This window comes from Phoxinus phoxinus, assembly GCF_949152265.1.
Source record: "Phoxinus phoxinus genome assembly, chromosome: 2".
Classification (NCBI taxonomy): Eukaryota; Metazoa; Chordata; class Actinopteri; order Cypriniformes; family Leuciscidae; genus Phoxinus; species Phoxinus phoxinus.
In genome coordinates this window covers 7,171,455-7,199,392 of record NC_136877.1, presented here as the reverse complement: position 1 = coordinate 7,199,392, position 27,938 = coordinate 7,171,455, and the positions used below count along the sequence as shown (strand labels likewise).

Sequence of the window (27,938 nt, the reverse complement as noted above, 5' to 3'; positions counted from 1 at the left end):
CAGTGACCTCTATTGCTCAAAAAACGTTACTGCAGTTCTCTTTCATTGCGAACACAGGAACTCATACGAATAATACAAATAATAAAGTATTACTACTGTAATTATTATTAGTATTAATAGGTATTTAATCCTAACTTCAATTTAAATATCATTGTTTTCCTTTTAGGCCGATCACAGCCACTTTAACATGGAAATAAAATACAATTGAATCCTTTCCGTGGGTCTAGTAGTCTTTGCATCTGTTTGTTTTAATTCAGGTCTCTTATGGAGTAGAATTGGTGTAGATGTCACAACAAAACTGGGTCCTAGAAATGCGGTCCTGAAACTGCAGTCTCTGACTCTTGCAGGAAGGATATAGTAGGCCTATTGATTTTCAGAACCAAATGCATGATAGACAACAAGACCACAACTGTAATTATTTTTATTTAACCTATTTTTATTGATACATAGCCGCATAACATTTACAGAAAAATAGCTGCAAGAGTAAAAATGCCCCAACAAAAGCAAAATGCTTCTATGATTTTTTTTATGTAGCCTATATTGTCACAATTATGTCAGAAGTTATATGTTATCATCACATACAACAGAAACTTCCAAATCAGACAACATAATAGAGCAAACTGACACAAAAAAAGTATATTGCCATAAGACTGACATAATAGTGACATTCGTTATGGCACATTAGGAATTCTCATATATTAATAAGCAGCAGAACCGCAACAGAGAATAAAGAAGTCCAACTGAATATGCATTCAGTCTAACTGCATATAATTTTAAACAAAATTTTAAAAAGAAGCATATATTAAATAAAATAATTGTGTTTTTTTTGTGAATAATATTACTTATTCTTGATCTAGTCAATTTAAAGGTGCAGTAAGCAATTTCCTAGAAACGCTGTTAAAAATGGTTCAGACCGAGCAGCTCAACACACTTGTAGTTCAAGTGGCCAGCGGTAGTGGGCGTGTCCACTCATGATGGGGGAGTAGATAGAGTGAGCCAATTAGCAGTAAGATGCAGGTGTTCACTCATGATGGGGGAGAAGAGTGAGCCAATCAGCAGCAGGGGGTGTGTCCACTCACTGCTTGCATTTACTCATGTTCGCTTTACTTTTTACAAAGCTTTATTTTGCTTCGCTTCAGCTATGATAAAGAGACGTCGACTCTCGCAATGCATGTTTGTGCATTTAGGGGGCGGAGCAATGAAGGGAGGGGCATGTTTGTTTGGGTTGGTTTCAAATATCATCAGTGTTCAAGAATAATTCTCAGAAATTGCTTACTGCACCTTTAAAGTGAAACATACAACATAGCCTACGTATCCATTGTGGAACAAATTTTAAAGGGGTGTCGTTTCATGACCAGTCAAAATAGGCAATGGCCAGGAAATTATCTGCTTTTAAATCAGAAGGCACGACTAATTGCTGTATAATTACCACGTCATGCGACCAATTAAACAATTAATTGGTTTTAGTCAATTTAGAGGCACATTGTTTGGTATTCATTTATTGACTGGGATGAGTAGGAAGAATGTGTCAGAATATAAATAAATGAAAAAAAAGTGATTTGCAAAGCATCACTTGCAATACTGAACTGACTTTTATTATATTTTAAAGAAAAAAACGTACACACTTGTGTTCCTTTTACATTTTATAAATATTTACTTTTAAATTATAAATGTTATTGCATCCAAAACAGATGATTAGTTTGCTAAATTGTTTCAATTTAAAACAATTTCAATTTAAATTCATAATTGGTCCCAAGAATCATCTAAAAAGAATTTTTAGGGGCAATGTTTGTTTATATGGCTTATATTTCCCAAAAGATTGATGAAATCATTATAGGAATTCAGTTATATTTAAATAAAAATCCAGGTGAGTTGAGAACCATGATCATTTTGCAATATTGAAAGTACAGGAATGTACAACCGAATCGCGGTGCATTATAATAATGATTCTCAACAAAGTTTCTATAGCCTAAACATGATATTACAATAGTATATGGGATACACACACAAAAAAAAATTATTTCAAAGATTTGACATAAATGAAACAAAAGCTACATATGAAATATGTTATAATTATGCATTCTAATTTAAATTGATTCTAATTGTAAAAATTCTTGAGACACAAAAATAAATACTTTCTAAAAAGAGGTAGGGTGAAAAAGTAAATATTCACATAAATATTGATTATGGAAAAATATAACAATTAGTATTGTACAGAGATGAAGACTTTTTTCCAGTTCCCGTTCACAGTTCTTTCCCATGCAGAGATATAAAAAAAAGCACCCCTCAAGCAAAACTTCTCCCCAAAAAAAAGGAAAAAAGAAGATCAAATCATCTCTACTAAAAAGTAGGCATAAAAGTCACCCAAGTTTCTGAGCAAAGAAAATAGTCAAAAAAAAATTGACATTTAATACCAAACATAGCAGGCTCAAATGAGCCATTTCTGTGACATTACAGAGAACAGCTCCCTCATAATGTATATTTTTCACCCTCATGCTAACAACAAAACAATCTGCCAACTAATGTCACATCGGCCTAATATTAAGCACACAAACTAGTTTGGCAGCTTTACATTATGTCTGACACTAGAACACATAAATGAGCTTGTTATTACCAGAAATATATAGCTCATAATGTTTCTCTACATTCAAAACAAACTCACTTCATAACCGAACACACAAACATTGAAGCAACTGAGCCACAAAACTGACCAATTTTCGATGAAGTAGAATATATATCTATACATTTTTAGGATTTGAGTAGAAGTGATTGATAAAAACGATTTCTGCTACAAAAGATAAAAGGTTGCTTCCCCAGCATTTATAGCGTTTGTATTTACTGCATATTCAGAGAACTTGTCGATAATACTGGTTGGACACTGCCTTCTAATTTGCCCCCCAAAAATGCAATCAGCCCCGTTCCAGCGTACCAGACACTGGTAAACTAAATAAAATAACCTACCACGATGACACAAAATGATTTGAGCATCAACTGTCAATATTTTAGAATCATTATAAGAATAAATTTAATAATGACAAACTTTTAGAGGTATAATCAGAAAATATGTCACACATACACTTGTATATAGGACACTCAGACATGCAAAACATAGACACCAATCTAAATATGATGGCAAGAAATGACTTGTGTAAACCAAAATCAAAAATAAATATCAGAAGCTTTGTTTTTTTTAGATTACTGATAACTACTCGTTTGATTTTTTTAACCAGGAATGTGCATTTCTAATTACTAGTACTATTCGGATTAGTCTAAAAAACACAGAGATGAAAGACAGTAGAATTATGTATTCAGTAAACATGGTTGGTTTGAGATAGAAAGCTTGATGAAATGTCAATGAGTCAGGAATTACTAACCACACTGAAAACATACATAAAGTGCTAGAAGGAAAATGCCAAAACACATTTGTTTTCTCACTTATATTCTAAGTGAATGTACATAATATGTATATTCTACACAATTTATTTTCCCATTTGACTAAAAAGATTTTTCCAAAAGAAAAATAGCTTATACTCAAGTGTGTCAGATAAAAAGGTATTAATGACTGTTTACAAAAAATAAAAATGTCACTGCAGACTGCTTCTATCAGGCATTCTTGATTATTTGTTTAGTTTACAGCTAAAAATAGACATCTCATGTGTCCTGATCTTCTCAAAATGCTCTCTCCGTCACTGTAAAAATAAAGAGATACTCAAGGCACCCTTTTAGTTCCTTAGACTGTCACACCAACGAAACCCTTTTGAGATTCTCTAGGTTTCCAGGCGCGTCAAATATCCTATTGTTTACGCAAGGAACTTCAATAACTGCCTTAAAGCCTTTATTTATGATGGGGATGCTGCAGAACCAATGCCGGTCTTTATAACAGGAACATATGGGTTGCATTTTGTAAGATCTATGGAAAACTGCCCTTCTTTAAGGATGCCTTGAGGTTCTCCAGAGGGTTCTGCCATTGTGCCAAAGAATTGCAGGTCAGAATTTGTATACCATGGTTTTAGTTGTGATTCTTCAAGAGATTTTGCCAAATCTTTCAACGGGCGATTCTACTTTCTCAGTGTCAATGTGTAGAATTAAATAAAAGTTAATGGCCTACTCTTGCTATAAGGGGTATGATCAAAGTATCTCCAATCCAATATTTTTGCAATATCCAAAATAAAAGATACCAAAATATCCAATATGTGTGCAAGAAATATCAACAATCATATATGGAATGGAGATGTTGGGCAGTTTATCCTTGAAGACCCTAGTAGGAGTGGGAGATGTTATTGCCTTGCTCCTGAAGGCTCACCAGAAGATCATCAATCTTCTCCATGTTCTGAGAGGTTGTCAAGGTGCTCGGCACATTTCCAGGGTCTGGCATAGACTGCCCAAGTAAAGACTGGATTTGCCCCTCACTCTCTTGCTGTCTCTGTCCAGACTGACTGATGGCAATGATCTGATCAGATAATGTAGATCCTGGGCTGTTCATCAGCTGACGGCACTCTGCAGGAAAGAAAACATTAGAATGAGGTATGACTCTGAATTATGAGACACACAAGTCTAAAGCATGTTTAAGAACATTGCCTAACCATTCTGGATCTCAAAAAGGAAGAGGTCGGGCTGCTGATTACGGTTGGGCTGGTTGAGGTTTCCACCCATTGTAGTCTGAAAGAGTTGACCAGGCTGCTGTACTGGAGAGGAAGTGCTGGTTTGAATTCTGGTTACATCACTCTGTGGTGCAAACAGGGTTTCTTGAGAAGCCATCCCCCGTTGCATGTTGGACTGGGCCATGAAGAGGTTAACAGACTGTGAAGGTCCTGTACCAGAACTTGGTGCCAACTGCATTGGTTGCTGGTCTTGGAAAATTGGCTTATTCGAGGACGGGTTGACCACCATAGTAGTCTGATCCTGAAATGTCATGGGTTTAGACGACTCCTGCTGCCTGACTGTAACCATGCCGGCCTGAGAGAAGGGAAGGGAAGTGTTCTGTTGTTCTGGAGAAGCTAAGCTGCTGTTGTTCATCGATCCAATCTGAACTTGTCCACCGAATAACAGATTTGAGGTTTGCTCTTGTGTTACTGGAGAATTTAAGGACCCAAGGAGTAGACCAGCCTGCTGCTGCTGACCAGGGGAGAGTTTGCTTGGTGATTGGGAGATGCTCTGGAACATGGAGCCAGGTTGGGCATGCTGTGGTGACTGCTGCTGCTCCATCGGAGTGCCTTGCTGAATGGGGGACAGTTGGGTTGGAGTCTGAAATACAGATGGGGCCTCGAGAGTCCCCTGCATAGAAGTGAGGAAAGCCAGTTGCTGTGGTTGGCTGGCATTAACAGTAAGTTGACCTGATACAGCATTCTGGGAAATAAACATACTGGTTGCAGAGGGCTGAGCTTCAACAGACATGTTGGACCCACTGAGAACATTGAGATTGCTTTGGAAAAGGGAAGCTTGGACCTGATCCTGGTTGGGTGAGGTCTTCTGTGTGTGGAAAAGAGCCTCCTGTGGGCTTTGGGCTTCCGTCATTGCCGTCGGATTGTGAAACAGGGAAGGTGAGGAATGACTGGGTTGCTGCTGAAGAAAGCCAGTTGCTTGTTGAAACAAGGTTGCTTGCTGCTGCTGCTGCTGTTGTTGTGATGGGGTTTGCTGGAAGAGGGAATTTCCATTCTGCACCATTCCCTGTGAAGAGCTTTGTTGCTCCGAACTACAATGAATCTGAACCTGCGGCTGAAAAAGCTGATGTTGTAGGTTCTCCAGAGTTTGCTGCTGCTGGTGTTGCTGCTGCTGCAACTGGATTTGCTGCTCTTGTTGCTGGATGTGCTGCTGTTGTTGCTGAATTTGCTGCTGTTGTTGCTGGATTTGCTGCTGCTGTTGTTGGATTTGCTGCTGCTGCTGTTGAAGTTGATGTTGTCTTTGCTTTGACATTGAATTCTCATTCTGGAGTTGGATGTTGCAGAATCCCTTTGCTTGCAGCTGCCGCACAGCCTGCTCAAGTTGTGCCACCTCATCTGGAGGTAGAAGGGAGAGCTGTTGCTGTGGGTTGTCATCTATTTGGGACAGCCCCACCACTGATCCGCCACTGTTGCCTGATCTCTCCTGTCCAAGACTGTCTCTCTGTTCCAAGAGGAATGGCTGAACTCCTTGCTGGAGAAGAGATTTATTAGGCACGTGGAAAGAGCCGCTGGATGCAAGATTATGTTCCTGGATGGTGCTGAATGGTTCCTTGTTAGAAAAGACAGAATTCGAAGATTGATCCTGTTCTCTTGTTTGGTGTGCCAGCGGACTGGAAAATTTGCAGTTATTGGTGGAGATCTCAGTACTCATGTCTAAGGCTGAATTGATGACTTCAGAGGTCTGTTGGGTTCCAAACAGGATAAACATAGGCATTTATCAATTTATAGGGAAATGCTTGATGTGGTACTGATTTATTGTGGTGATTTATGTTTCATGATTTATACAAACCTTGAAGGCCGAGGGATTACTGGAGACCTCCATTGGTGTGGCCTCTTCTCGTTTAACAAGAGGCAAAACCGGCGTCATCAAGGCAGTATCGATTACTGTATGAAACAACAGACAGAAGGCCAGTGACTCTTCCATTTCAAGAAATACCCTGGCACTCATAGCGCAACATCACATTATGCTAATAGTCACATAGATGTTTGCTCACCTTTTATTTGTTCAAAACAACAAGGTGTCACTGGAGGCAAGATTTCCTTTTTCACAGAGGAATCAACAGCTGAAAAAATTTATACAAAATTAGTGATTTTTCTAAATGGCAAACCGTTCTAGCACAGTGTTTCCCAACCTTGTTCCTGGAAGCACACCAACAGTACACATTTTCAACCTGTTCCTATTCAAATGAAACTGATTCAACTTATCAGCTCATAGAGACTCCAAGACCTAATATAGATGGGTCAAATAAGGGAGACGCCCAATGTGTTCTGTTGGTGTGCCTCCAGGAACGGGGTTGGGAAACGGGGGTAGAGATTAAACTGACCTGGCTCTGGAGTGTACGTAAATGGTTGAACATCATGGGATCGTCCGGCATTTGTAACAACATAGATACCAACCGATACAGGAGATGTGATAGCTGGATTCTGATATGGAGGAACTTTGACAATAATGTGATTCTAAAAGGGGAGAAAGTCAAAGATTAAAAGATCACATCTTTTTTAATCACAACATAATGGTGGTGTCATATATATGAGAAGACTTCAAAGAAGTGTTGGAAGACTATCAGACTATTTTATATGATTCACTCAAATCACCTGCAAATCAAACGGGATGTCTGAACATGCATTTTGTTGCAATTTCAACACTAGCCAGATTTATTTATTCCTCAAAGACATTTTTGGCTACATTAGTAAAGTATGGTCCCTTTGCATTAGTATATTATTGTTGCTATTGTTGTGGCAATGTATTAAAAAAAAACATTGACAACTAAAATCACTTCTGACATTTCAAGACAAGTCACTGTAAAAACAGATCTACTTAAATCACTTGCATAAAAACTTTATTGCGTACTGTTTGTGTATCTAGGTCATCAATCTGTCGTTCTTTCCATATTCATGTCAGGCAACAATTGGGGACACTGATGTCTGTGACCTGTGCAAAGCTGCCTCTATTTTTGCAGTGCTTGATCATCCCACACAGTCAAATAATAGACACAGCAGATGCTATGGCTTACCTGATGGAAAAACTCCATGTCAATGTCAGCCTCTGCCTTCCAGGATTTATCATCTGCGACAATCAAACAAGTAGAGGTTAAACAGTGCAAGTGTTGTGCAGGAAAAGTATTTAACATGTAACATGTAAGGATACCTGAGGCATTCTCCTGAAATATGACCTTGGTTCCTTTGAGAAAGTTTTTTCCGATAATAAAGACTTCATTCCCCCCTTTAACAGAACTACTGTGTAAACTCTTCTTGAGAATCTCAGGTACTCCTGCAGGCTGGGCTATATAAACAGAACCAATCGGAGAAAGAGAGAAAAGGACCATTAGGATACACAGCCACGTAAAATGTTTCTGTGCAGCAGACCATGACTAAAATTTTAGTTTCTGCACAGCTGACATTACGTGTGGGTCAACAAATCCATACAGCAAAATCAGCCTACAACTAGCGGAAAACCTGCTTACTTCTGCTATGTATTCACATAAGGAAACCAGGAAGGGACACAGATAATATGCTGGTAATGCATAACCAGAAGGGCATTTACCTACAAAAGTAGGCAAAGAGGTACAGTTGTTTCTTAATAGTTAAATTAAAAGTGAATTACTTACGGTCTACACTGCAAAAACATTCTAACTTAGTATTTTGGTCTTGTTTCCAGTCCAAATATATATCTATTTTTTGCCAAAGTCTTGTTTCCTGGGGAAGTTTTTGCTTAAAACAAGCTAAATTATCTGCCGATGGGGTAAGAAAAATAATCTTAATTCAAACTGAATTTTCTTACCCCATCTGCATATAATTTAGCTTGTTTTAAGCAAAAACTCACTTTTTCACATTGCATAATAATCTAATAAATTGCAATTAATCCACATGTGCACTATTATATTGTCTACTTCAGTGTTAACTGTTTTTTTTTTTGCATTTCATGCCACAATTTTAAGACATTGTGTCAATGCAACAACACCTCCAGTGCTAAAAACACATTGTTAAAAAGAAATGATTGCACTTAATGAACAACAACCCTAGCAAATGTGTTTTCTGTCCTAACACAATGTTAAATAAATCAAAACCATTTTCTGTGGTAATTGACAGAATGCTACAGATGGTGTCAGTAGAACTTAAGTTGTAATCAACCTGGAATATTTGCTGGCGACACAGAAATTCAATTTTAGTACTATTCATCACAGTAAGCACCTGATGTTCTGCCTAATACTCATTCTCTCTCCTTTTTTTTTTTTTTTTTGGCTCTATGGCTTTAATAATATAAACATTCATTATCCCCCCGTCTAATCCCTACCTCTCCTATGTGACGAGAGCACCAGCTGGGCTCGCCAGCAGGGAGATGCTATGAATAACCCAAAGCCACTCACTGCACAGTATGGGAGACGACGAGGTCTGTAACGTGAGCACAGAGCCATCGGGGCGTGGGATGTTGACTCGAAACACCAGTCTGGCACGGGTACTCTTCTTCTTAGATCCAGCCACCCCAATACGGGCCTCCACATCGGCATTCCTGAGCTTCAGGATCCCCACACAGTCTACACTGTAAAGACACCCGACTGTCAGTTGGTCATCTTCAATATCAATACTTCCAACCACATTTGATCAATACAGCCTCTGGATTAGAACACTGGGAATTGAACACTAGTTGACACGTTGTTACATACGCCAGAGTCATATTGCTGCTGAGATCCAGAGGCACTTCGATGACAGTGGTGCCTTCGATGTCCACTTCCTTACAAGCAGTTGTGTTCCGGCCTGTGACTCTGCAAGCCTGGTAGAAACCATGGGGCTTCACACGTCCAGCATCATTGCCCACAAAAATCTGCAGGACCACTGACTCCTTCACACCCTCAAGCTGCAAGGATCAAGAAACTTGTGGTTAACAGAGTAACATGCATTTATATCAATAGGGGAAAGTGAGAAGAGAACCATGACGTAAGACTCATCTTAAAGGTACATTCATTTGTGTTGCAACTTTCCCTAACCGCCGACTTGGTGTGTTCCAGGCTTAAGTGTGTGTTACCCACCTTGATAGTAGGGAAACCCTGCTGTGTTCGGTCTTTCACAGACCCACGGCTGCCTTCGGTCAGGTAACGCGCTCTATGCTGAGTCTCGGGCTGCACCACAATCTTCAGTTCTTTCCCTTCACTCTTCTGCGGATACTGACTAGACAGTATCCCGCCTTTGAGACCAGACGCTTGAGGTCCATCAGAGCTACGAAACAAGGATCGCTGGTGAACATCAGTCGAAAGCTAATTGGGTTTTTTGTACTTTTAGTTCATATAACATTTTTATTTTTGAGTGATCTATTCCTTTAATTTGATTAAATACTTTGGGTTCTTCACGCCAATCTCTGCACCAAAACGTACGAGAAGGTCATGAGGCCCAAAGTATACCATGACACTAAATGGCTCACCTTGCTTTGGAACAGGTCTTGCTGTCTGGGCCAAGTTGTGAGAGCACAAAGTGTGGACCTTTGGCACTATCTGCATCAAAGACATCCATGCTGGCCTCTTCAGCAGGGACCGGCTTTGACCCCGGCTTCTGTCGCGGGGTACACTTACGGGCCTTGCGGGGCACTTCAGTGTTGTCATTGTAGGAGCTGGAGCTCACAATGCTGAAGTTAGAGACCGAGTTCTCCATCCAGATGCTGTTACTCTGCTCTGAGTCGAGAAGCAGCTCATCCTGGCAGGACATGTTGCTGTCGTCGAACAGGTCCTCGGGCGGAGGCGAGATGTTGAGGACAGGCCGTTTGGAGGGTGTCATCTGGTGTTGCTGCTGGGTCTGCTGGCCACCTTTTTCTCCGCAAACTCTGCCGGAAAGCTTGTTTTCCGCAGCCAGCACCTCGGCTTTCCTCCGACTGCTAACATCTCCTGGCGCGCTGCTGTCATTCCCGGCGATCCGTTCTGAAGCTGAGGTGGAAGAGGCGGGAAAAGCACTGCGAGGACTTCCCGTGCTCATAGCAGAAGAGGTGGACGACGCATCTGTAGTGTGTACAATTAAACAGTGAATAAAGGCATCGGTATAAACATGAGCCAACAGTTCCAGTCAAGTCAAGACATTTCTCTTTCTTTTCCTTACAGCTGTTCCAGTTTTTTTTTTTTAAATCTTTTACAGAGCATTATCTATCATTCGGGCAAATGTCAAAAAGCAGTTGAAATGCTGTGGAAATAAATAAACGAACAACGGGAGCAAAACGATCATGCTGAATAACATCTGTGAAAAAAGAAAAACAAGCATTTCATGTAGAGTTACTGCAGAGCAGGCCATGACATCACTCTCCAAGACATTACGCACAGCCCGCTAGCCATAATATCCTCGAATGGGTTTTATTTAAGCATACATTGGACATCTACAGTAAATGAGCTCTTGCATATGACCTTCAAAAAAAAAAAATTGGGCATTTGCTTTAATATTTATTCCAGTCTATATGGGGGTCTATATCTCTCATCCAAATGATGCAAGCAAATTCTTATACAAATTTGCACAAATTTTGATGGGAGTGAGCATAGCCACAGAAACAAGATAAACCAGTGTCTGACCTATGAAGCAGAAAACTGCAGAGCATTTTGTATGCAGACACTCCCTGCTTCAGAGAGAAATTCCTGGAATGAAAATGAGACAACCAATGAGTAATAAAAGCGGATAGTAAAATGAAGAGGCTTTGTTCAATTTTATTGGTTTGTTTTTGGTGCATCTAATGTATTCATTTGCCTTGAAAATCCAACTACACACCTTCCACTCCTCATTTGAACAAACGATGAGGTGAAGCATTTGTCACACAAAAAAACAGTATAATGCCTGTGTGTGGCATAATAAGACATTTTTGATATTTGTGTTTGTTTGGCATAAATAAACATGCATATTCAGGGAGAAAAAGAGATTAAAAAACATTTATTGAAGTGATAGTTAACCCAAAAAAGGACAATTCTATCATTATTTACCCTCATGCCATTCCAAACCTGTATGACTTTTATCTTCAGAACACATTTTTTAATATTCTCTCATCATTTCTGTCTCTCCATTGAAGGAATATTCAAGCTAAATTTTCAAAAAGTTCACAAAGGCATTGTTAAAGTAATTCAAATGAATCGAGAGCTTTTCTGAAGAGACACGATCGCAAGATATATCATTAACAGATTTTATTCACAATTTATGCTTTTATTCCAATCAATCAAGCATGTTTGAGCTTCTGATTGAGCTCTATGTATGTGAATAAAAGCCCAAATTGAATCTGTTCAACATAGAAAGCGATTGAGTCTCATAAAAAAACTTTTATTAAACCCATCAACTCTCCATATGGATTACTTTTACAATGTTTTTTGTACTTTTGTGTGCAAATATTGTTTGAGTGGACTTTCAGTGGATAGGCAAAAATTATGTGAGATTCATTTGTGTTCTGAAGAGGAACGAAAGTCTTACGGGTTTGGAACGACATGATGGTGAAAAATTAATGACATCATTTTCATTTTTGAGTGAACTAACGCTTTAACGGTGACTTAATACAGTGACAGTATTTCTTTACACTTATCATTTACAATTACAACATGTATCTGCTGTAATGCATGAAAATGAACCTGGAAGAATCAAAGTGCTTTGAGGCCAGGCACCAAAAGGATCTGATGTAAAATGCAAAACTGGGTTGCATCATGGACGGTTCAAACCAGCAACCTTCAGCAGTCTAAGGCTATGTCCAAAACCGCCCTATATACCCTCATTCACTATTTCCTACATTAGTCCACTATTACAGTTCACTTGAGTGAGTGAATAAAAACGAGTGAGTGAATTCGGACACTGTGCGCTGGAAGGGCTGCTGCTTTTGCATAGTTTGTGCTCGCTGTTTAATAATCATTTGAAACTTAGCAAACTGGCCACTCCAATAGTAAGATGAAAAGATTTATCCTGAACTCTGTCATGTAAACTATTTTATACATCATAATTAAAGAATTTAATGATCAATTAAAAATAAATGTATACCTGTTTGATATTACACCCACATTGTACAGTGTGATATCATTGTGCAGTGCATTATGGGTATTCTCTAGCCGTTGAGCGTACATCGGTTGTACACTCGTTAATGCAGTGCATTGTGGGATTGAATGAGTGCACTCGATATAGTCCGCTATGGTTTCTGACACCACTACAAATGGCTGTGTCCTCAAATAGTGCACTATTTAAGGGTATAGGGGCGATTTTGGACACAGATCTTCAACCACCACACTGCTAAAACTCTGCTAACGACACATACCAAGATGAGGACATTACACAAGCATTGAAATGCTGTTTCTCCTACAGAATAAGATTTTTCTTTTTTTGTCTAGCGTACTCTGAATATTATTGATTTTAAGCAGGACTGGATTGAAATTTTAGGATTTATAGGAGTAGAAAAAAGCGATCACTAGGTGGCACCATCCCAAAACATGCTTACCAAGTGTCGTCCTGACCAACCAAGTAAAAACTGGTGTTGTTTTATTAAGTAGGTGGCAAGCGTGGTGATAAAGACTGCTGCAATTTTTCAATAGGTCAAAATATTTTCTGGAAAATTGTTTGAAACTTTCCTCTAAGCAGTTCTAAGGGCTGCCATAGACTCAGCCAGACGCATAATAAGAGAAGTAACATATTACCAACCTAAGGTTGGCCCTTTAATAATAGTCTTTGTTTGAATACAAGACTATGAAACTATGGCATGAGACAATGACAATAACAATGGGGTGAGTCTGACATCCCTCCTTATAAAACAAACTCAAATTCTGAACGTTGCTACCTCAGAGTGGGCTCTTTACAGCAAGCTTGTGAAATGAATTCTGCATTGTAATCCTATCTATGAACCATCAGAACAGAAGATCAGCTCACGATTTGGATGAAAAAATATTTATGGGCCATTTCAGAAATGGTTTCTAACCACAATGGCTGTGGAAGAACATTACATAAAAACTTTATTATTCTGATGACAGTGTTGTTTACATTTGGAAGACTAGTCCAGGCTAATCAGGCCACATTCTAGTCCTCCCACGGGCCAGTCTTCCCATTCCAAATGCTCAAATATGTGGGAATAATGCCCTGTTGCAACAAGCACCATTATACTAACGGTGTTTCACAACTTCCTTAATTCTAAGGAGAAAAGATCATTAATAAATGAAATAAACACGGTGTTCCTTTAAGATTCAAATGGAAACAGTAAACAACATTGCTTAAAATTAAGACAAAATAAACAAAATTAAATAAACAAAACAAATTACAAAATGCAATAAAAAAATATTCTAAACAAAATGTCCCAGTCAAACACATGACAGTCAAATATGCACAAAACCAAAACAATATGATTTTTCATAGACGTACAGTAGTTTTTCCATTTTCAGTTGAAAAACATTGGGATTAATTATAAAACAGCAAAGATGGGCATGTTTTAAGATGGCAATCATCACATTAAAATACAATTAGTAATATTATAGATTTAAAAGGAAGGGTAGGCAATGTATTTCAGAAACACTTGTTGTTATACTTGTTGAAACTCTTTTCACATCCTGATAGTCATTAATAATAGAAGTAGGGTGATATTCTGGTAGAAATGTGTCAACCGGTAGAGATTTTGGACTATCGTCTCTATGGCGGTTATGATCATGTGACATTGCTGTGCAGAGTGATCACGAAAGATTATCATTATCATGTGTTTTATGCATTGCAGTTTAAAAGTTATTTAAACTGTTGAAATGCAATTCAAAGAGAACTCGTTTTGCCTAGCCTACCTTTAACTGCACTGTCAGAAGAATGATTTGGATAATGACACTAACTTTGTAACATTGACTGTTATTGAACTGAACTGAATCAACATTGACCTGAGCTGAATAATGATGATAATGATCACCTTCTGTAGAGCTGCTTAAAGCTGATAATTGAACTTGAATTAATAATTAATGATTATTAATATTTGCAACACTGAAACTTAACTTAATTGAAACAAACACTGAGCTTCTAGTTTCATTCATTAATTCACACTGAATTAGTTTCATAATTCATTAACTTTACAACAGTAACACTGTTATTTTCCTGTTTATTAATGAGAAGCTTAATATATTAATCAGAAGATATAAAGCGCTGTTTAAATAAATGTGACTTGACTTCCCATCATTTAATCATCCTCGCCATTTAACCACGGTGGCTCGTATCATATGCAAATCATAATGGTAGAAGATGCACCCAGAGGTTTTAATTTTCACTATAAAGCTGGTTTAAATTCAAGACTTGAATAGACAGAATTCAAATAGCAAAAACAACAACAAAGATTCAATTACAACCATAAGACCATCATTTTTGGTTAACAACCAGAGACAAAAATGATCCCCTCAAATAAATCAGAGAGAATGATTTGCATCCACTTTGAGCATTTATCCATTTATATTATATTTACGGATTTATATTACATGACACTGAAAAGATTTATTTATGCCTTCTTCTCTATTTATGCCTCATGTACTGAATATGTATATCCTCATTTATGAGGTTTGTTGTTGTCATGCCTCACAACAGTTTAAATGAATTACTTGAACTCTGTCTTCTTCACAGAAGGATTGCTCAAACTGCGTCATGATTAGCACGAGGACACCTGCATGCACAGGAAGTGTGGTCACCCAAGCCATACAATTAAATCAGGAAGAAATATATCCATGTGGGAGAAACTGAGAATAGAAACAACAAACAATTCTCTATGCATGTACACACATACTATCTATCTATCTATCTATCTATCTATCTATCTATCTATCTATCTATCTATCTATCTATCTATCTATCTATCTATCTATCTATCTATCTATCTATCTATCTATCTATCTATCTATCTATCTATCCATCCATCCATCCATCCATCCATCCATCCATCCATCCATCCATCCATCCATCCATTCATCCTATCTATCTATCTATCTATCTATCTATCTATCTATCTATCTATCTATCTATCTATCTATCTATCTATCTATCTATCTATCTATCTATCTATCTATCTATCTATCTATCTATCTATCTATCTGTCTGTCTGTCTGTCTGTCTGTCCGTCCATCTATATATCCATCCATCCATCCACCCATCCATCCATATATATATCCACCCATCCATCCATCCATCCATCCACCCATCCCTCCATCCATCCATCCATCCATCTTTCTTTCTTTCTTTCTTTCTTTCTTTCTTTCTTTCTTTCTTTCTTTCTTTCTTTCTTTCTTTCTTTCTTTCTTTCTTTCTTTCTTTCTTTCTTTCTGCCCTTTTCACTTTGAACATCTCAGACTCCCCCAAAGCATCAATGGAGAGCAGGATGTATGGTGGGAGAAACGATTTGCCATACTGTGACATTTGAGTCATCTGCTCCCATTTGTGCAGAATTGTTAATGAAATTAATTGAAACCCTGTTCTGGCGGAGCACTTCAAAGGCAGAGTTTTTCATTGCGCATTGTGTTGCAACCTCTTGGCAGGCGTGCAACAACACAGACACAATGGCAATGAACACACAGCGTCTCTCTCTTCTTGTTCTTGGCTGAAAGTGGCTGCAAATCATTTTTCTATGTGAAATGGGTTTGACCGTATAATATCTGGGAACCAAGCAAAATGCAGGTTAGACAAACTCAACAGATTCATGTTAAAAAAATTCACATTTCTTACAAGACCCCCTCTGATTTATTAGTCTGGCCTCCATGTTTATGACCGTACTGTACTCTTTACTTGGCAAATGGCCAACTGAACACAGCAACCTGAGTGTGTTGTGTTATACTGAGCCTTCAGAGCTTTCACTATTGATAGAAGCTGTAACACAAGCCAACGGGAGCCCTGAGGGACCAAACTAAAATGCAATCTGAATTCACCAATGGAGGACACACATTCCTACAGGGGAGCAGTGACAGAATTTACACTTTTTGGTAATTTTAACTTTAGGTACAGTAGCAGAAGTCTTGCAGCTGACTCCATCTTAGTGGAGAAATAAACATTTAAATTTAATAGGGGATCATTTTTTGGGGGAAAGGGAAAAAGTTAAAGTTAAAAATGATAGTAACAGAATCATGATGTATGATTTGGGTCAAGAAGATTGGGTCAGCATATACATTTGGATTGATATCTGTGCCTTGCATTAAAACTTTAAAGAGTCTCAAAATATACATTTTGATAAACAGATAATCATGAAGAATATTCTGTTAAAGGTGCACTATGCAGGATTTTCCACCAAAAAAATCAAGTATAGGCTCAAACTAAAATAATGCCACTAAATCATCACTAAAGCCCCTTTCACACAGAGCGCTGATCCCAGGACATTGCCATAGAATTGCTAGAGTGCCTTCTGTGTGAACACAAACACGTCCCGGAATAGATCATGGGCTCGACCCCGGGATGCAGACCTAGTAACATTGCTGGGATCAGTCCCGGAATGCGCCCTGTGCGAACAAAAGCCAGGACCAATCACGTAAGGGGTGTGTCTTAGTGAGGATGCATGTGTCTCTTTGATCGGCGGTTTTAAACGCATATCAACGTTCACGTTGCACATTAACAAAGAAGAAAGTATGTGTTTGTCATACTGATGTCACGTGTTTTTTAAGGGATCTTTATGGGATGTGTGTGAACGCATGCGCAGATTAGAGAAAATCACTGCCAGTGTGAATGAACCAAAATCAAACGATCCCGGGACACGTTATCAGTGTATTTTCTGGAATATCTGTGTGAAAGGGGCTTTATAGTCCACTAGAAGTATGTGGCGATGTTTGTGTCTACAGAGACACAACCTTGTGCCTGTATTTTTATATTTTCTTCTTGAATTTCTGAGCTTTAGCCTTTGTGTCGCCCCAGCCAACAACGACACTTGGCGTAGGTTAGGACGGGACTTTATTGTCTGTGTCTGAAGTTTGGGACACTCCACTAAGTTCTCCTGTCTGTATATAAAAAAAAGTGACTGCTTGTTGACTGCTATATGTAACTCGGCAGATTACTAGGCATTATAATAAAAAATGTATGATGACACGTAATTATTGTTTATTAGCAAGCTAGAATGAAGATGGCTAAACTCGCTCGCAAATTACAGCCAGTCATCAAACTATTAGCATAAGTGCTCATTCATATACACAAAATATGCTATTTATGCATAATAAACACAATATTTGAAGAAGAAAAAATAGTCAGAGTCTCTTGAGTCAGTTCGGTTGGTCTGTCTGTGCAACTGATATCATGTCAGGGGAAGGAGAGGGCGTGGCTTCTGGTGGTGCTCCGCCCATGAGGAGGAACCAAGTTTGAATGTTGTGTTTACAAACAGTAACTGAAGATTTCTGCATAGTGAACCTTTAAAACATGTCAAACTGAATTAAAAGTCGAACATTACAGTTAAAAATGATTTATATGATCAGTACGAAAATGCTTTAATGTGTTTAAATGTATAAATGTATGAGCAGTTATTGATTCAATTAAATACTTTCAAGAAATATGGAGAATTCATGGAAAGTAATCTTAAAGGTACACTATGTAACTTTTTTGTTCAACGTCTGGTGCATATGGCACACTTTTCTGGAAACGCTTCAGGAGTTTCGAAGTCGCGATCTAATTGGTTGAATTCTGCAGGCTGTCATGGAGACGTGTGTTGCGTTCTTTAACGGTCCGTCTGGAAACAAATGCTGTGACGGAAAAAACCCTCGTGGAAGAAGAAAGCCGTTGTGTTTACAACTGTGTCAATGAACGCTTATCAGGATCAACTAAATACTGGATTTTCAAAAGTATGTGAAGTTCGCAGCTCCATTGTTACAGTAAACCTGCACAAAGTTCTTGAATGAATATTTGATTAGATGCAAGCCGGTCTGTTATTGTACGGACATCGACATTATATTGTCACGCCCCTAAACTTGACGCGGAACAAAACGAACTGTGATTGGTTGCGTTACACATCAGTCAAATGTCCTCGTGGGCGGTCCTTGACCAAAAAAAACTGCGATAGAGTCCAGACCTTCTGCAGTCAGTCTGAAGGTCTGGCTATGCGAGACTACTCGTCCGTGCGCGTCTCGTATCTCGTATATATATCCGTAATTAGAGAAAAGTTTCTCAAGCAGCTAAATCTCCAACCTCCGGGGAATCAGCTGTTTTTTGTTTTGTTTTAAATAAATCCGAACAGAGGAGAGTCTGCTGACAAAAAGAGAACGAGACACAACTCCATGACATCCCCATATGAAGCTCTCTAATACCCCTTTTCCACCAACAAGAACCAGGTGCTGGTTCAGAGCTAGAGCTAGAGCCGGTTCGGAGTTGGTTCTACTGACGGTTCTTCTAAGAACCGGTTTGCCTTTCCACAGGCTAGAGAGCCAAAACAGAGCCAGATCTTACGTCACTGTGTATACATCTCATGTTGCCCAGCAACGCTAGCGCGGCAGCGCCAAACAAAAACACACCAGGCTTGTTCGAGATGGTTCGGCTTCTCGCAGACCGATCGCCGCGTGACATTAAAGCACTGCGAAAGCGATCAAAAGCACAAGGAGTCGTATGCTCTCCAAATACTCCCGGAGCTCTGATCGGTCCGCGCCGCTCCGATGCATCTCGAACAAGCCATCAACAATAACGGACGTTGCAATACTATGGATCCTCACGGGATTGCAAAAATACATCGGAATCCAACGCGTTCGTGCAGCTCGCCGTAACTTACATAGACGGATATTATAATCGAGCTGCTATTAGCTCGACTAGCTGCTATTTAAAAATGGCGGTCACAAGTTTCTATTCGTCTTGTTGGTCACGGTAACCCCGCCCCCAGCCCCTGACGCAAGCGGTTTTTACTTGGCTCCGTTCTAGACCCTGCAATGATTTGGTGCTACTTAAGAACCAGTTTTACTGGTTCGGAGCTGGTGCTTTGGCGGTGGAAAAACAAAGAACCGATTTGAAACTAGGCTCTGGCTCCGAACCAGCACCAGCTCTGCCTTGGTGGAAAAGGGGTATAACAGAGTTCATTATAAAGCATTATCTATTGTGAAGGGTCATTTCATTATGGTTGTTGCGGTGTTGTGCTGGAATTTATTTTCAAGGAAGTACCGTGTCTGTTAATGGGTAAAGTTATTGTAACGTCTTTAGCTAGTCAGCTTGAAATCCTTTCCATCTAAACTCTTAAGCCTAGTAGTGAATGTTTTGTAAGCAACAGGAGAACCATATTCATCCGCATAGTCACGCAGAGCCGAAGCACATCCAAAACAATGTTCTGCAGCAAAACACATGCAGTTTTGTTTAACCGCTAGAGGACCAAAAGTTACATAGTGTACCTTTAGGAAAGGAACAGTAATTTGCAATTATGTTAGACATTACTCAGACAGTGTAAAAGATAATAAAAGTAATAAAGGGCTAGGGTTAGAGACAAGGCGTGACACAATGGCTCAATGCAGGTGAACCCAAATATCTCTGAACAGAGAGAATAGATCATGTAAAGAAGGGACATTAATATGGCAAAAAGAGACAACCATCACGAAACAAAATAAAACAAAGTAGTAGACAAAATGTAAAGCGAAACAAAACAATAAACACAAGGAAATAAAAAAAACAAAATGAAAACAAAACAACAAGCAAAGAAACAAAAAAACTAATGCCAAACAATAAGTCGAACAAATAGCAAATACAATGAGCACATGTTTGATTGCTAAGAACATATTCTTGATTCAAGAATAAAAAGATACACAAACAAAATATTAATTAAACAGGAGGAGAAAATAGCCAGAAGAAGCAAGTCCAATTTGCAGTGAAACCTAAAATCCCACAATGAAATTCATTTAAGCTGGAAAATACGTCACCTTCCTTCAGCTGCAGCCAGCATGTCCTGCCTCGTCAGAGGGATGCATTTGGCTGCAGTTAGGTACAGATGTCCAAAGGCAACAGACTTCTGGCTTACAGAAACTCACCCTAAACCTGGGCACTTTGATAAAGGGGCAGAGTAAAAGAAACTAAAGTGAATTGCATTTTGAATGTACAAATAGGAACTCAAAAGAAAAGTTCTGAGGAGTGTTTTGTGGACAGTTTCTTTTCTCAGGTGTTCAATGCAAGTCAGGAGGAATTTTAATTGAAAATCCTTTAGAAAGTATTTGCCAATTATGCATGCATTTCTGAGAATATATTTTGTATATAGAATTTCTGAGAATATATTTTGCACATGTTGATTTTCTCATTTTCTCTTTTTTTTTTTCTCACATTTTGTCAGTGCAAAACCAAATGAGATTGGGAATGTGGGATCTAAAGGCACTGAGCCAATTATGTTCATTCATAAAACTAAAAAAAAATGCTGGAGAGCAAACAGGAATTTCACAAGGGAAGACAGTCTGACTGCTTTGTTAAATTCTATTTTTTATTAATAATATGAGTTTATTATTATTAGTAGTAGTAGTAGTAGAAGATTATTATTATTATACTAATTGTTAATCACTGTTAAATTTATTACAAAAAATAGGACTGATATATAATTACTATTTGCAAAGCATGTTTGCTACTCTAATGCCCCCAAAATATTTTAGTTTACTCTGAAATATCGATTTTTTTCTTTCATAAAAAAGGCTTTTTGAAGTCTTTTCTTTATATTCTTCCAGCAAGGACCAACATTCACAACAGGATCTAGATTTTGGTAAAAGACCGCAATCTATGCTAAATGCAATCATATTTATATTTTTAATTAAATAATGAGTATTGTTTTAATGTTTACCATCAAAACAGTTTCTTTATATTGTTTGATAAAAACTGAAAGGTCCCTATTTACATCTAAATGCACGTTCCTGGTCTTATTGTGAACAATTCATCAGTGCATGTTCTCTGTAATCTTTTATCAAAACTCGCTCCACCTCTGAAACGACTTTCCTTTTTCGTCTGATGTCACAAGCCCTCCCTTCAAACCACCTGTCATATAGAGACCATTTTTCATTAACCAAATTAATCAACCACAGAAAAAAAGGGCAGTTGAATATGCATCTTGATGTAGGCCTTAGTTCCAGTCTTCAGCATCAGACTGATGAGAGAGAAAAGATGGCTTAAAAGACAAAAGCCAAGCTTACCTGCGGCGAGAGCTGTTGACGGAGGAGGTCCCGCCTCTCCACCACTTTTTTGACTCATATCGGCTGCGTTCTGCTCTCTAGAAGATGGCAGCTGCAGCTCTTTCGGGAGAAGATCATATACTGATTCTAGAGGGAATCAGAAGAGAAATATATTAATTATGGGTACGTTTACACAACAACGATGTACTAAAAAGTGTACTGTATGCGAGTTTTTCGCATACAGACGTCAAAGCTGTCAAAACGACCCATTCACACAGATCCGCGAATACGACTAAAAACGCTGTATTACTCTGCCAGGCCAGTAGATGGCGATGACACTTTATAAAGAAACACGACGCGCATATAGCCTGGACACATAATTCGCATGTGCATGATGTCACCGTTTTCACAAATTCACGTTTTTGTAGTTTACACAGAGACGATAACAGTATGGGCCCTATTTTAACGATCTGAAACGCAACTATCAAACGCGAAACTTTGTGGGCGGATCTCGGCAAATCTAAAATGGGTTGGTCTGAAGTAGCTTCATTATTCATAGGTGTGGTTTGGGCGTAACGTGAAATAAACCAATCAGAGCGTCCTCTCACATTCCCTTTAAGAGCAGACGCACTTGTTCCATGGCGGATCGCTATTATAACGGCGAATTTGCCAGCGCACGCCAGGAGCGGTTCACAGCCGAGGAGACCGACGTTCTCGCCAGGGCCGTAAAAGACAGAGAAGTGACAATGTATTGGGGATGATGGGAGAAACCCATCCAAATTAGCTTCGGTGTACAAATTTGGGTAAATGTGTAAGCTAGATTTATGCCTATTTTTTCACATCTTCATGGACACAACAATGATTTCCCTCGGGTGTTAATATTTTTCCTTGTAATAATCTATGATTTGCAAATATGAAAACTGCTGCGTCCGTTTAGATGAGAGAATCAAAGTGTATGCGCGTTGTTCACACGCTACATAATGGCCAAGCATGCGCCCTTAAAATAGCATATGACTAACGCGCCACACGCCGCTGTCATTAGACTGGGTTTTTCCTGGTCAGTGGCGGAATTGTTTTCTGGAACTGCAAAATAGCACCAAGGAGCACTTTTGCGCCGGAACACGCCTCCTCTTTTCTCTGAACCGCCCCCGCGAGCGCAAGTTCATTCACTTAATTACCGACATGCGTCTGTGGAGGGAAAAGTCTGCTGTGCGCGGGTGCAAAATATTAATGATACATGCGTCGGTGTACAAAGTCAATTGCACTGGGTGCAAGATAGGGCCCTATAGCTTTCAAAAACTTGCACTTGGAAAGTTTTCAAAGGTTTGCAATTTCAGGCCGCCAGAACGTAGTTGGCATGTAAATGAGTGGCCAAAAACGCGTTGAAAATGCTGTCGTGTGTCGTGGCTGTTCAGTAAAACACTGCAAGTCAAAATAGCCTTCCACAGATTTCTTTGTGGCAACTTATATATGCAGTGAATTTCCAATATCTCATTTCAAGTGGGTTATCGCCAGGCAGGGACTGATAATCACCACAACATTTATTTCAGTACTTTTCCATGACCATAAAAGTCATCTACATCTGTCATTCCACTTCCAGGTATACAGTGTCTTTCTGAACCCTACACAGCCTGACCATAGACATGGAAAAAACATGGGAAAAGTCCTGACTGCTTCTTTTACACCAATAGTAAGTGATAAATACTATTTTTGGCATTCCAGAGGCCTTAGTCACCACTCTTGTGATTGTAGTGGGTTATTTTAACAGAACAAGAACACAAAGCCTTCAATCCTTGTTCAGGACTCTGATCGGTACCACTTTGAAAACAAGGCTGCTACAAAGGGAAGAGGAATTTGAAAAGTCAAATGGTGATTTTATACTGTTCCCACCAGTTAGCCTATCAAGCGCAAAAAATAAATAAGTTAATAAAAAACAAAAAAACGTTACCCATCTGACCATAGTCAAGCTCCTCAAATCCTCAATTCTGTACCTTGAGATTCTAATGCTTCCGTGCAGATCATCTCTCACAGTTGTGTGGTCTCAAATGATGAAAACAATATAGCTAATTAATAGTCACACCTGCCAATGGCGGGTTAATGGAAAAAATGTACCTGTCATGAACCTTAGTGAGGGTTGCCCTGCCTGACGCCATATTAAATGTGAGGCAGCGAAAGATACGAATACAATCTGATCAGTAGGTTGATCAATCTTAATGTTATAGGTCAGGGATTTCCACATTTTTTGTCAGCCCGAAGCCCTTCGAATATCTATATTTATAGCATTGGGCAGCACAGTTAGGTTAAGAAATTATATTCGGTTATATATTGCATTGCAGTTGAAGCATCCATGCAAAAAGAACTTAGATGCCACACTATTGGAAAAAAAGTTTTGTCATGTGCTTCACATCATAGTATAGTTTTATGGATTTAGTATTAATTAATTCATTTGATTAAACAAGAAATCATTATGCAATCATATAAGACATTTCTCCTTTTTGGCAAAAAAGGGGCTCTTTAAAATTGAGTCGAAAAACCCTTGTTGTTGCTTTAAGGAGGTATTTCTACATGATTTTACCAATACATTCTCATTTTGTTGTTGTAACCTAATTCAATCAGGTTTATTTAACATGCTGTTTTAACTTAATTGAGTTACATTGACCCAATTTACAATGGACACATTCAAAGATGGACACATTCAACACACTAGCACTACGACTCCACTACACCTATAGAGGGCAGTATAGTAGTGACTCGTGTCTGCTACAGGACATGCTCTGAAGGACAAAGAAGAAGAAAAGGTTTGTGTTTGGCTGTTCCTTGCTGATCTGAGAATTTAGCTTCAATGAGAAATCGTGATTTGGGGTTATTATACACATTATGTTGCATCAAGTGAAAATCACAATTGACAGCGCTACTCTTCAGCACAATGGTAACCACTACATTCAATAACAGAAACTCCTCTAAATGTCCAACTGAACATTAAACATTATCATTCCCATTACAAACATTCCCTTTACTGCAAGTGCAAAACACATAAAATAACACTTAATCCCTAAATGTACTCTCCTAATGCAGTCCCTTGCAAAGCATGCTGGTACAGATCCACTGCCCAAGGCTGCATTTCTCAAAAGCATCGTAAGCCTAAGTAGATCGTAGAGCCTTTGCCACCAATGGTCTCTACCATCAACTTAGCTCACAATGCGTTTTAGAAATGCAGCCCTGGGCAGTGGATCTTGTTCCCAGCATGCTTTGCAAGGGACTGCATTAGTAAATTTAGGGATTTGTGTCCACCAGTGGCACCAGAAATGCAGAAATGCAAAACAATGGCTTACAAACAGGTTTCCTAATCACCTCCTCTCCCATTGGTCAGACAAACAGGAAGCCACACCTCCAATCACACCATTGGCCGAACAAGGCCCTCCAACAAAGCAAGCATGTTTTCTGAATGCCATGGAATCACAATGTTTAAACTCCTTTGGGGCCTACAATCACAAATGGTTTGCTTGTAGAAGTCTCTGCACATTGGAGAATAAACTATTTTCCAGATCTGAGGATATCTGCACGTGTACACACTCTTTCCATCTGCATCTACAATGTAATAGATGCTTAGGTGATTGCAAGCAGTCCTACAGAAAATAAAATGTGAAAAGCACAGGTATGTTTAAAGGCCTCTTAAATCCTGAGAACAAATTCATCTCTCATATGGCCTGAACCAGATGCAAACATTGGGGCAGGTAAAGGCAAATTCTCAGGAAGGCCGTGAACACAGTTTACAGAGGCGAGACGGGGAGCAACAGACACTCTCTGTTTCTAAATCAAACAAGCCTCGGAAAGTGGATTTTAAAGGTCTTGAGACCAAAAACATCACAGTTCTTGCATAACCACCATTACTTTTTCCAAATATCATTGTCTGGACTTTAAGCAGACATGTCCCAAAAAGTATGGTATATCAGATGCATACCGTGGCACTTTGACATGTACATTGATATGCCTATATCATTCTATTTGATATAGAATTATTTCATCTTATCAGCTTGCATCTTTCTGCATGGTACCATGTCCATTGCAATACAATGAATTTGAAAGTTTAGTGATATTTAAACACCTTTCATGGCATGTTGCTTAAGAAGGACCAACATGCAGATTAATACAGAAAGAATGCACTGTATGCTTCTGAATCCTCACAGCTCTGAACAATAGTAATTGAGTCTGCTTCCAATTAACATCAGTGTTTTTTTCGTACGCAAACAAGCACATTAATCACATTTAAGACAGGATAGTACCCAAATCCTGCTCATTCCCTGCATAACCGTTTCCAATTTTTGTCTTCTTAGGCTGGTCTGCACATGCAGGAACATGTGCCGTGTGCACAGAACCCTTCCAGTAAACAGATTGCCAACCACATAGACAGAAAATATGCGCTGTGCACTAAGACTGCGGCTGCAGAATCAGTACCTGGATTGTTTCTAAGTGTTTCCACTCATTTTAAGAGAGAAAGTTCCTATTTTGCTGCAGTTTCTTCCCACACAAACAGGACACGGTGGCTGCCGTTCATGTCCCAAAACACAGTTTTTCTTTCACTAGGGAAAAGAAAAACAAAGAGCAATATTAACTTGGTAAACATTATGATTTCATTGCTTCTACAAAACAATTTCTCACTTTCAAGCTTCCTTCTTGTTCAGACTAGATCTGATGCCAAAACACACTTACACTGAGTTAAAGGGCAAGAAGAAAATTACGACATTTACTCTTCCTTGTGTTGTTCTAATCTAAACCCAGAAGATTGGCTTTTTCCATGTAACACAAAATAAGAAATTTATCTGAATCTCTGTGCAGCTTTTTCATAAAATTTTTCCTGTGAACTATCCCTGTAATTAATGTAATGTTCCTGCATGTGTTATAATATAATACAATTATGGATATCGAAATAAATCATAATCGCAATATGGTTTAGTGCGATCATCAATTTGCAAAAGCTTAGCTCAATCTCCTCAAGTTTGAGTCGCTTATAACATTGTTTCTCAACCGGCCTTTGGGTCACAAGACTGTTTTGAGTGGGTCGCGTAGTGTGTAGTCAAAGAAACAACAAAAACGTAATTCTAAATGTTTTTCTGATGTGAAATGTTTATTTAGAAAGACGTGCATGAAAGCTGTTGACTCTTCTGTCAGATGCAGTTTAAGTAAAGAGTACTTGAGAAAAACGCAACCTGATTAAGTATCTGCTGTCAGATGAGATGTTGTCATTGTTGTAATCTTAATAACACAGAAGTTCGGCCACACGTGGACGATTGACTGAGATTCATGCTCTCGAACCAAAAAGCTGAACATATTTGAGCCCATTGTGCATGAAAGGACAGAAGTAAAGGAAGGAAAAACACATTATGCAAGTAATTCCGAACTCGTATTCACACTTTCATTCACGATTGCAGATTCCTGGCACTTGTTCTGATTAGCCCTGGATACGCTAGAGTGCCAGTGTTTTTGGCTGTTGGCCCGTCAGCTCCCCGTTAGCCCCTCGTGTTTTTTCTCTTGTTAGCTTTTTGGCTTGATCCTCTTGCTTTATTTAACTAGCTAAACAGGTTTTGTGAAGTAGCTTAGAGGCTTGTCAAGCAGAAATGTGAACTGCCAAAAAAGACTTTCAAATCACAGGCAAAACAGAGGTGGGAAACAGATTACAAAGGAGTAAGTGACGTCACTCAGATCATGAATATTAATTAGCTCATGATGACATTGCTCAGTATGCAGTCATGTTACCTAACTAATATTCAGACCAAATATTGGTATTATTTATGAAGTAATGGGCGTTGAATGAATCAGATATGGTTGAATTGAATGACCTTGTAGATATTTGAGTTTTTTGACAAAGATTCAGTATCAGTATATTTCTGTATTTCTATACTTTCTATATATTTACAGTATCTGTCAAAAGTTTGGAAACATACATATTTTTTATATTTTTAAAAGAAGTATCTTATGCTCGCCAAGGCTGCATTTATTTGATCGAAAATACAGTAATAACAGTAATACTGCGAAATATTATTGAACAACCGCTATACACATGACGAGAACTGAAAATCAACTGATAGAAACATGGAGCATAACACAGACCAAACTAATTAATGAAATGAACAACAGGTGCAAACAATAATCAAACAATGAGAAACCATAGTAACTAAGGCCCCGTTTACACGTACATGGTTATTTTGAAAAACGGAGACATTTCCCTTAGTTTGTGCCCTTCGTTTACATGCAAACGGAGAATTCG

General features: G+C 38.8%; 1 protein-coding gene across 5 annotated transcripts in view; it reads right to left on the bottom strand.

The window, feature by feature from the left end:
* Positions 1-409: 409 nt before the first annotated feature.
* The window catches only part of nfat5b (nuclear factor of activated T cells 5b), a 52,770-nt gene continuing 25,241 nt past the window's right edge, over positions 410-27,938 (bottom strand). Inside the window, exons 2-14 of one of the 5 annotated variants that reach the window (XM_079583451.1) lie at positions 26,129-26,253; positions 21,695-21,820; positions 10,078-10,645; positions 9,689-9,875; positions 9,326-9,516; positions 9,029-9,201; positions 7,810-7,944; positions 7,676-7,728; positions 6,986-7,118; positions 6,656-6,724; positions 6,451-6,545; positions 4,584-6,342; positions 410-4,497 (exon numbers count right to left, since the gene is read on the bottom strand). In XM_079583451.1, coding sequence (XP_079439577.1) covers positions 4,259-4,497; positions 4,584-6,342; positions 6,451-6,545; positions 6,656-6,724; positions 6,986-7,118; positions 7,676-7,728; positions 7,810-7,944; positions 9,029-9,201; positions 9,326-9,516; positions 9,689-9,875; positions 10,078-10,645; positions 21,695-21,752 — 3,660 coding nt within the window. In that variant the 5' untranslated portion in view covers positions 21,753-21,820; positions 26,129-26,253 and the 3' untranslated portion in view covers positions 410-4,258. Of the gene's footprint in view, positions 4,498-4,583; positions 6,343-6,450; positions 6,546-6,655; positions 6,725-6,985; positions 7,119-7,675; positions 7,729-7,809; positions 7,945-9,028; positions 9,202-9,325; positions 9,517-9,688; positions 9,876-10,077; positions 10,646-11,203; positions 11,267-20,449; positions 20,564-21,694; positions 21,821-26,128; positions 26,254-27,938 lie in introns of those variants that run through there. The other 4 variants (XM_079583452.1, XM_079583454.1, XM_079583450.1 and 1 more) reach the window with 4 other exon arrangements.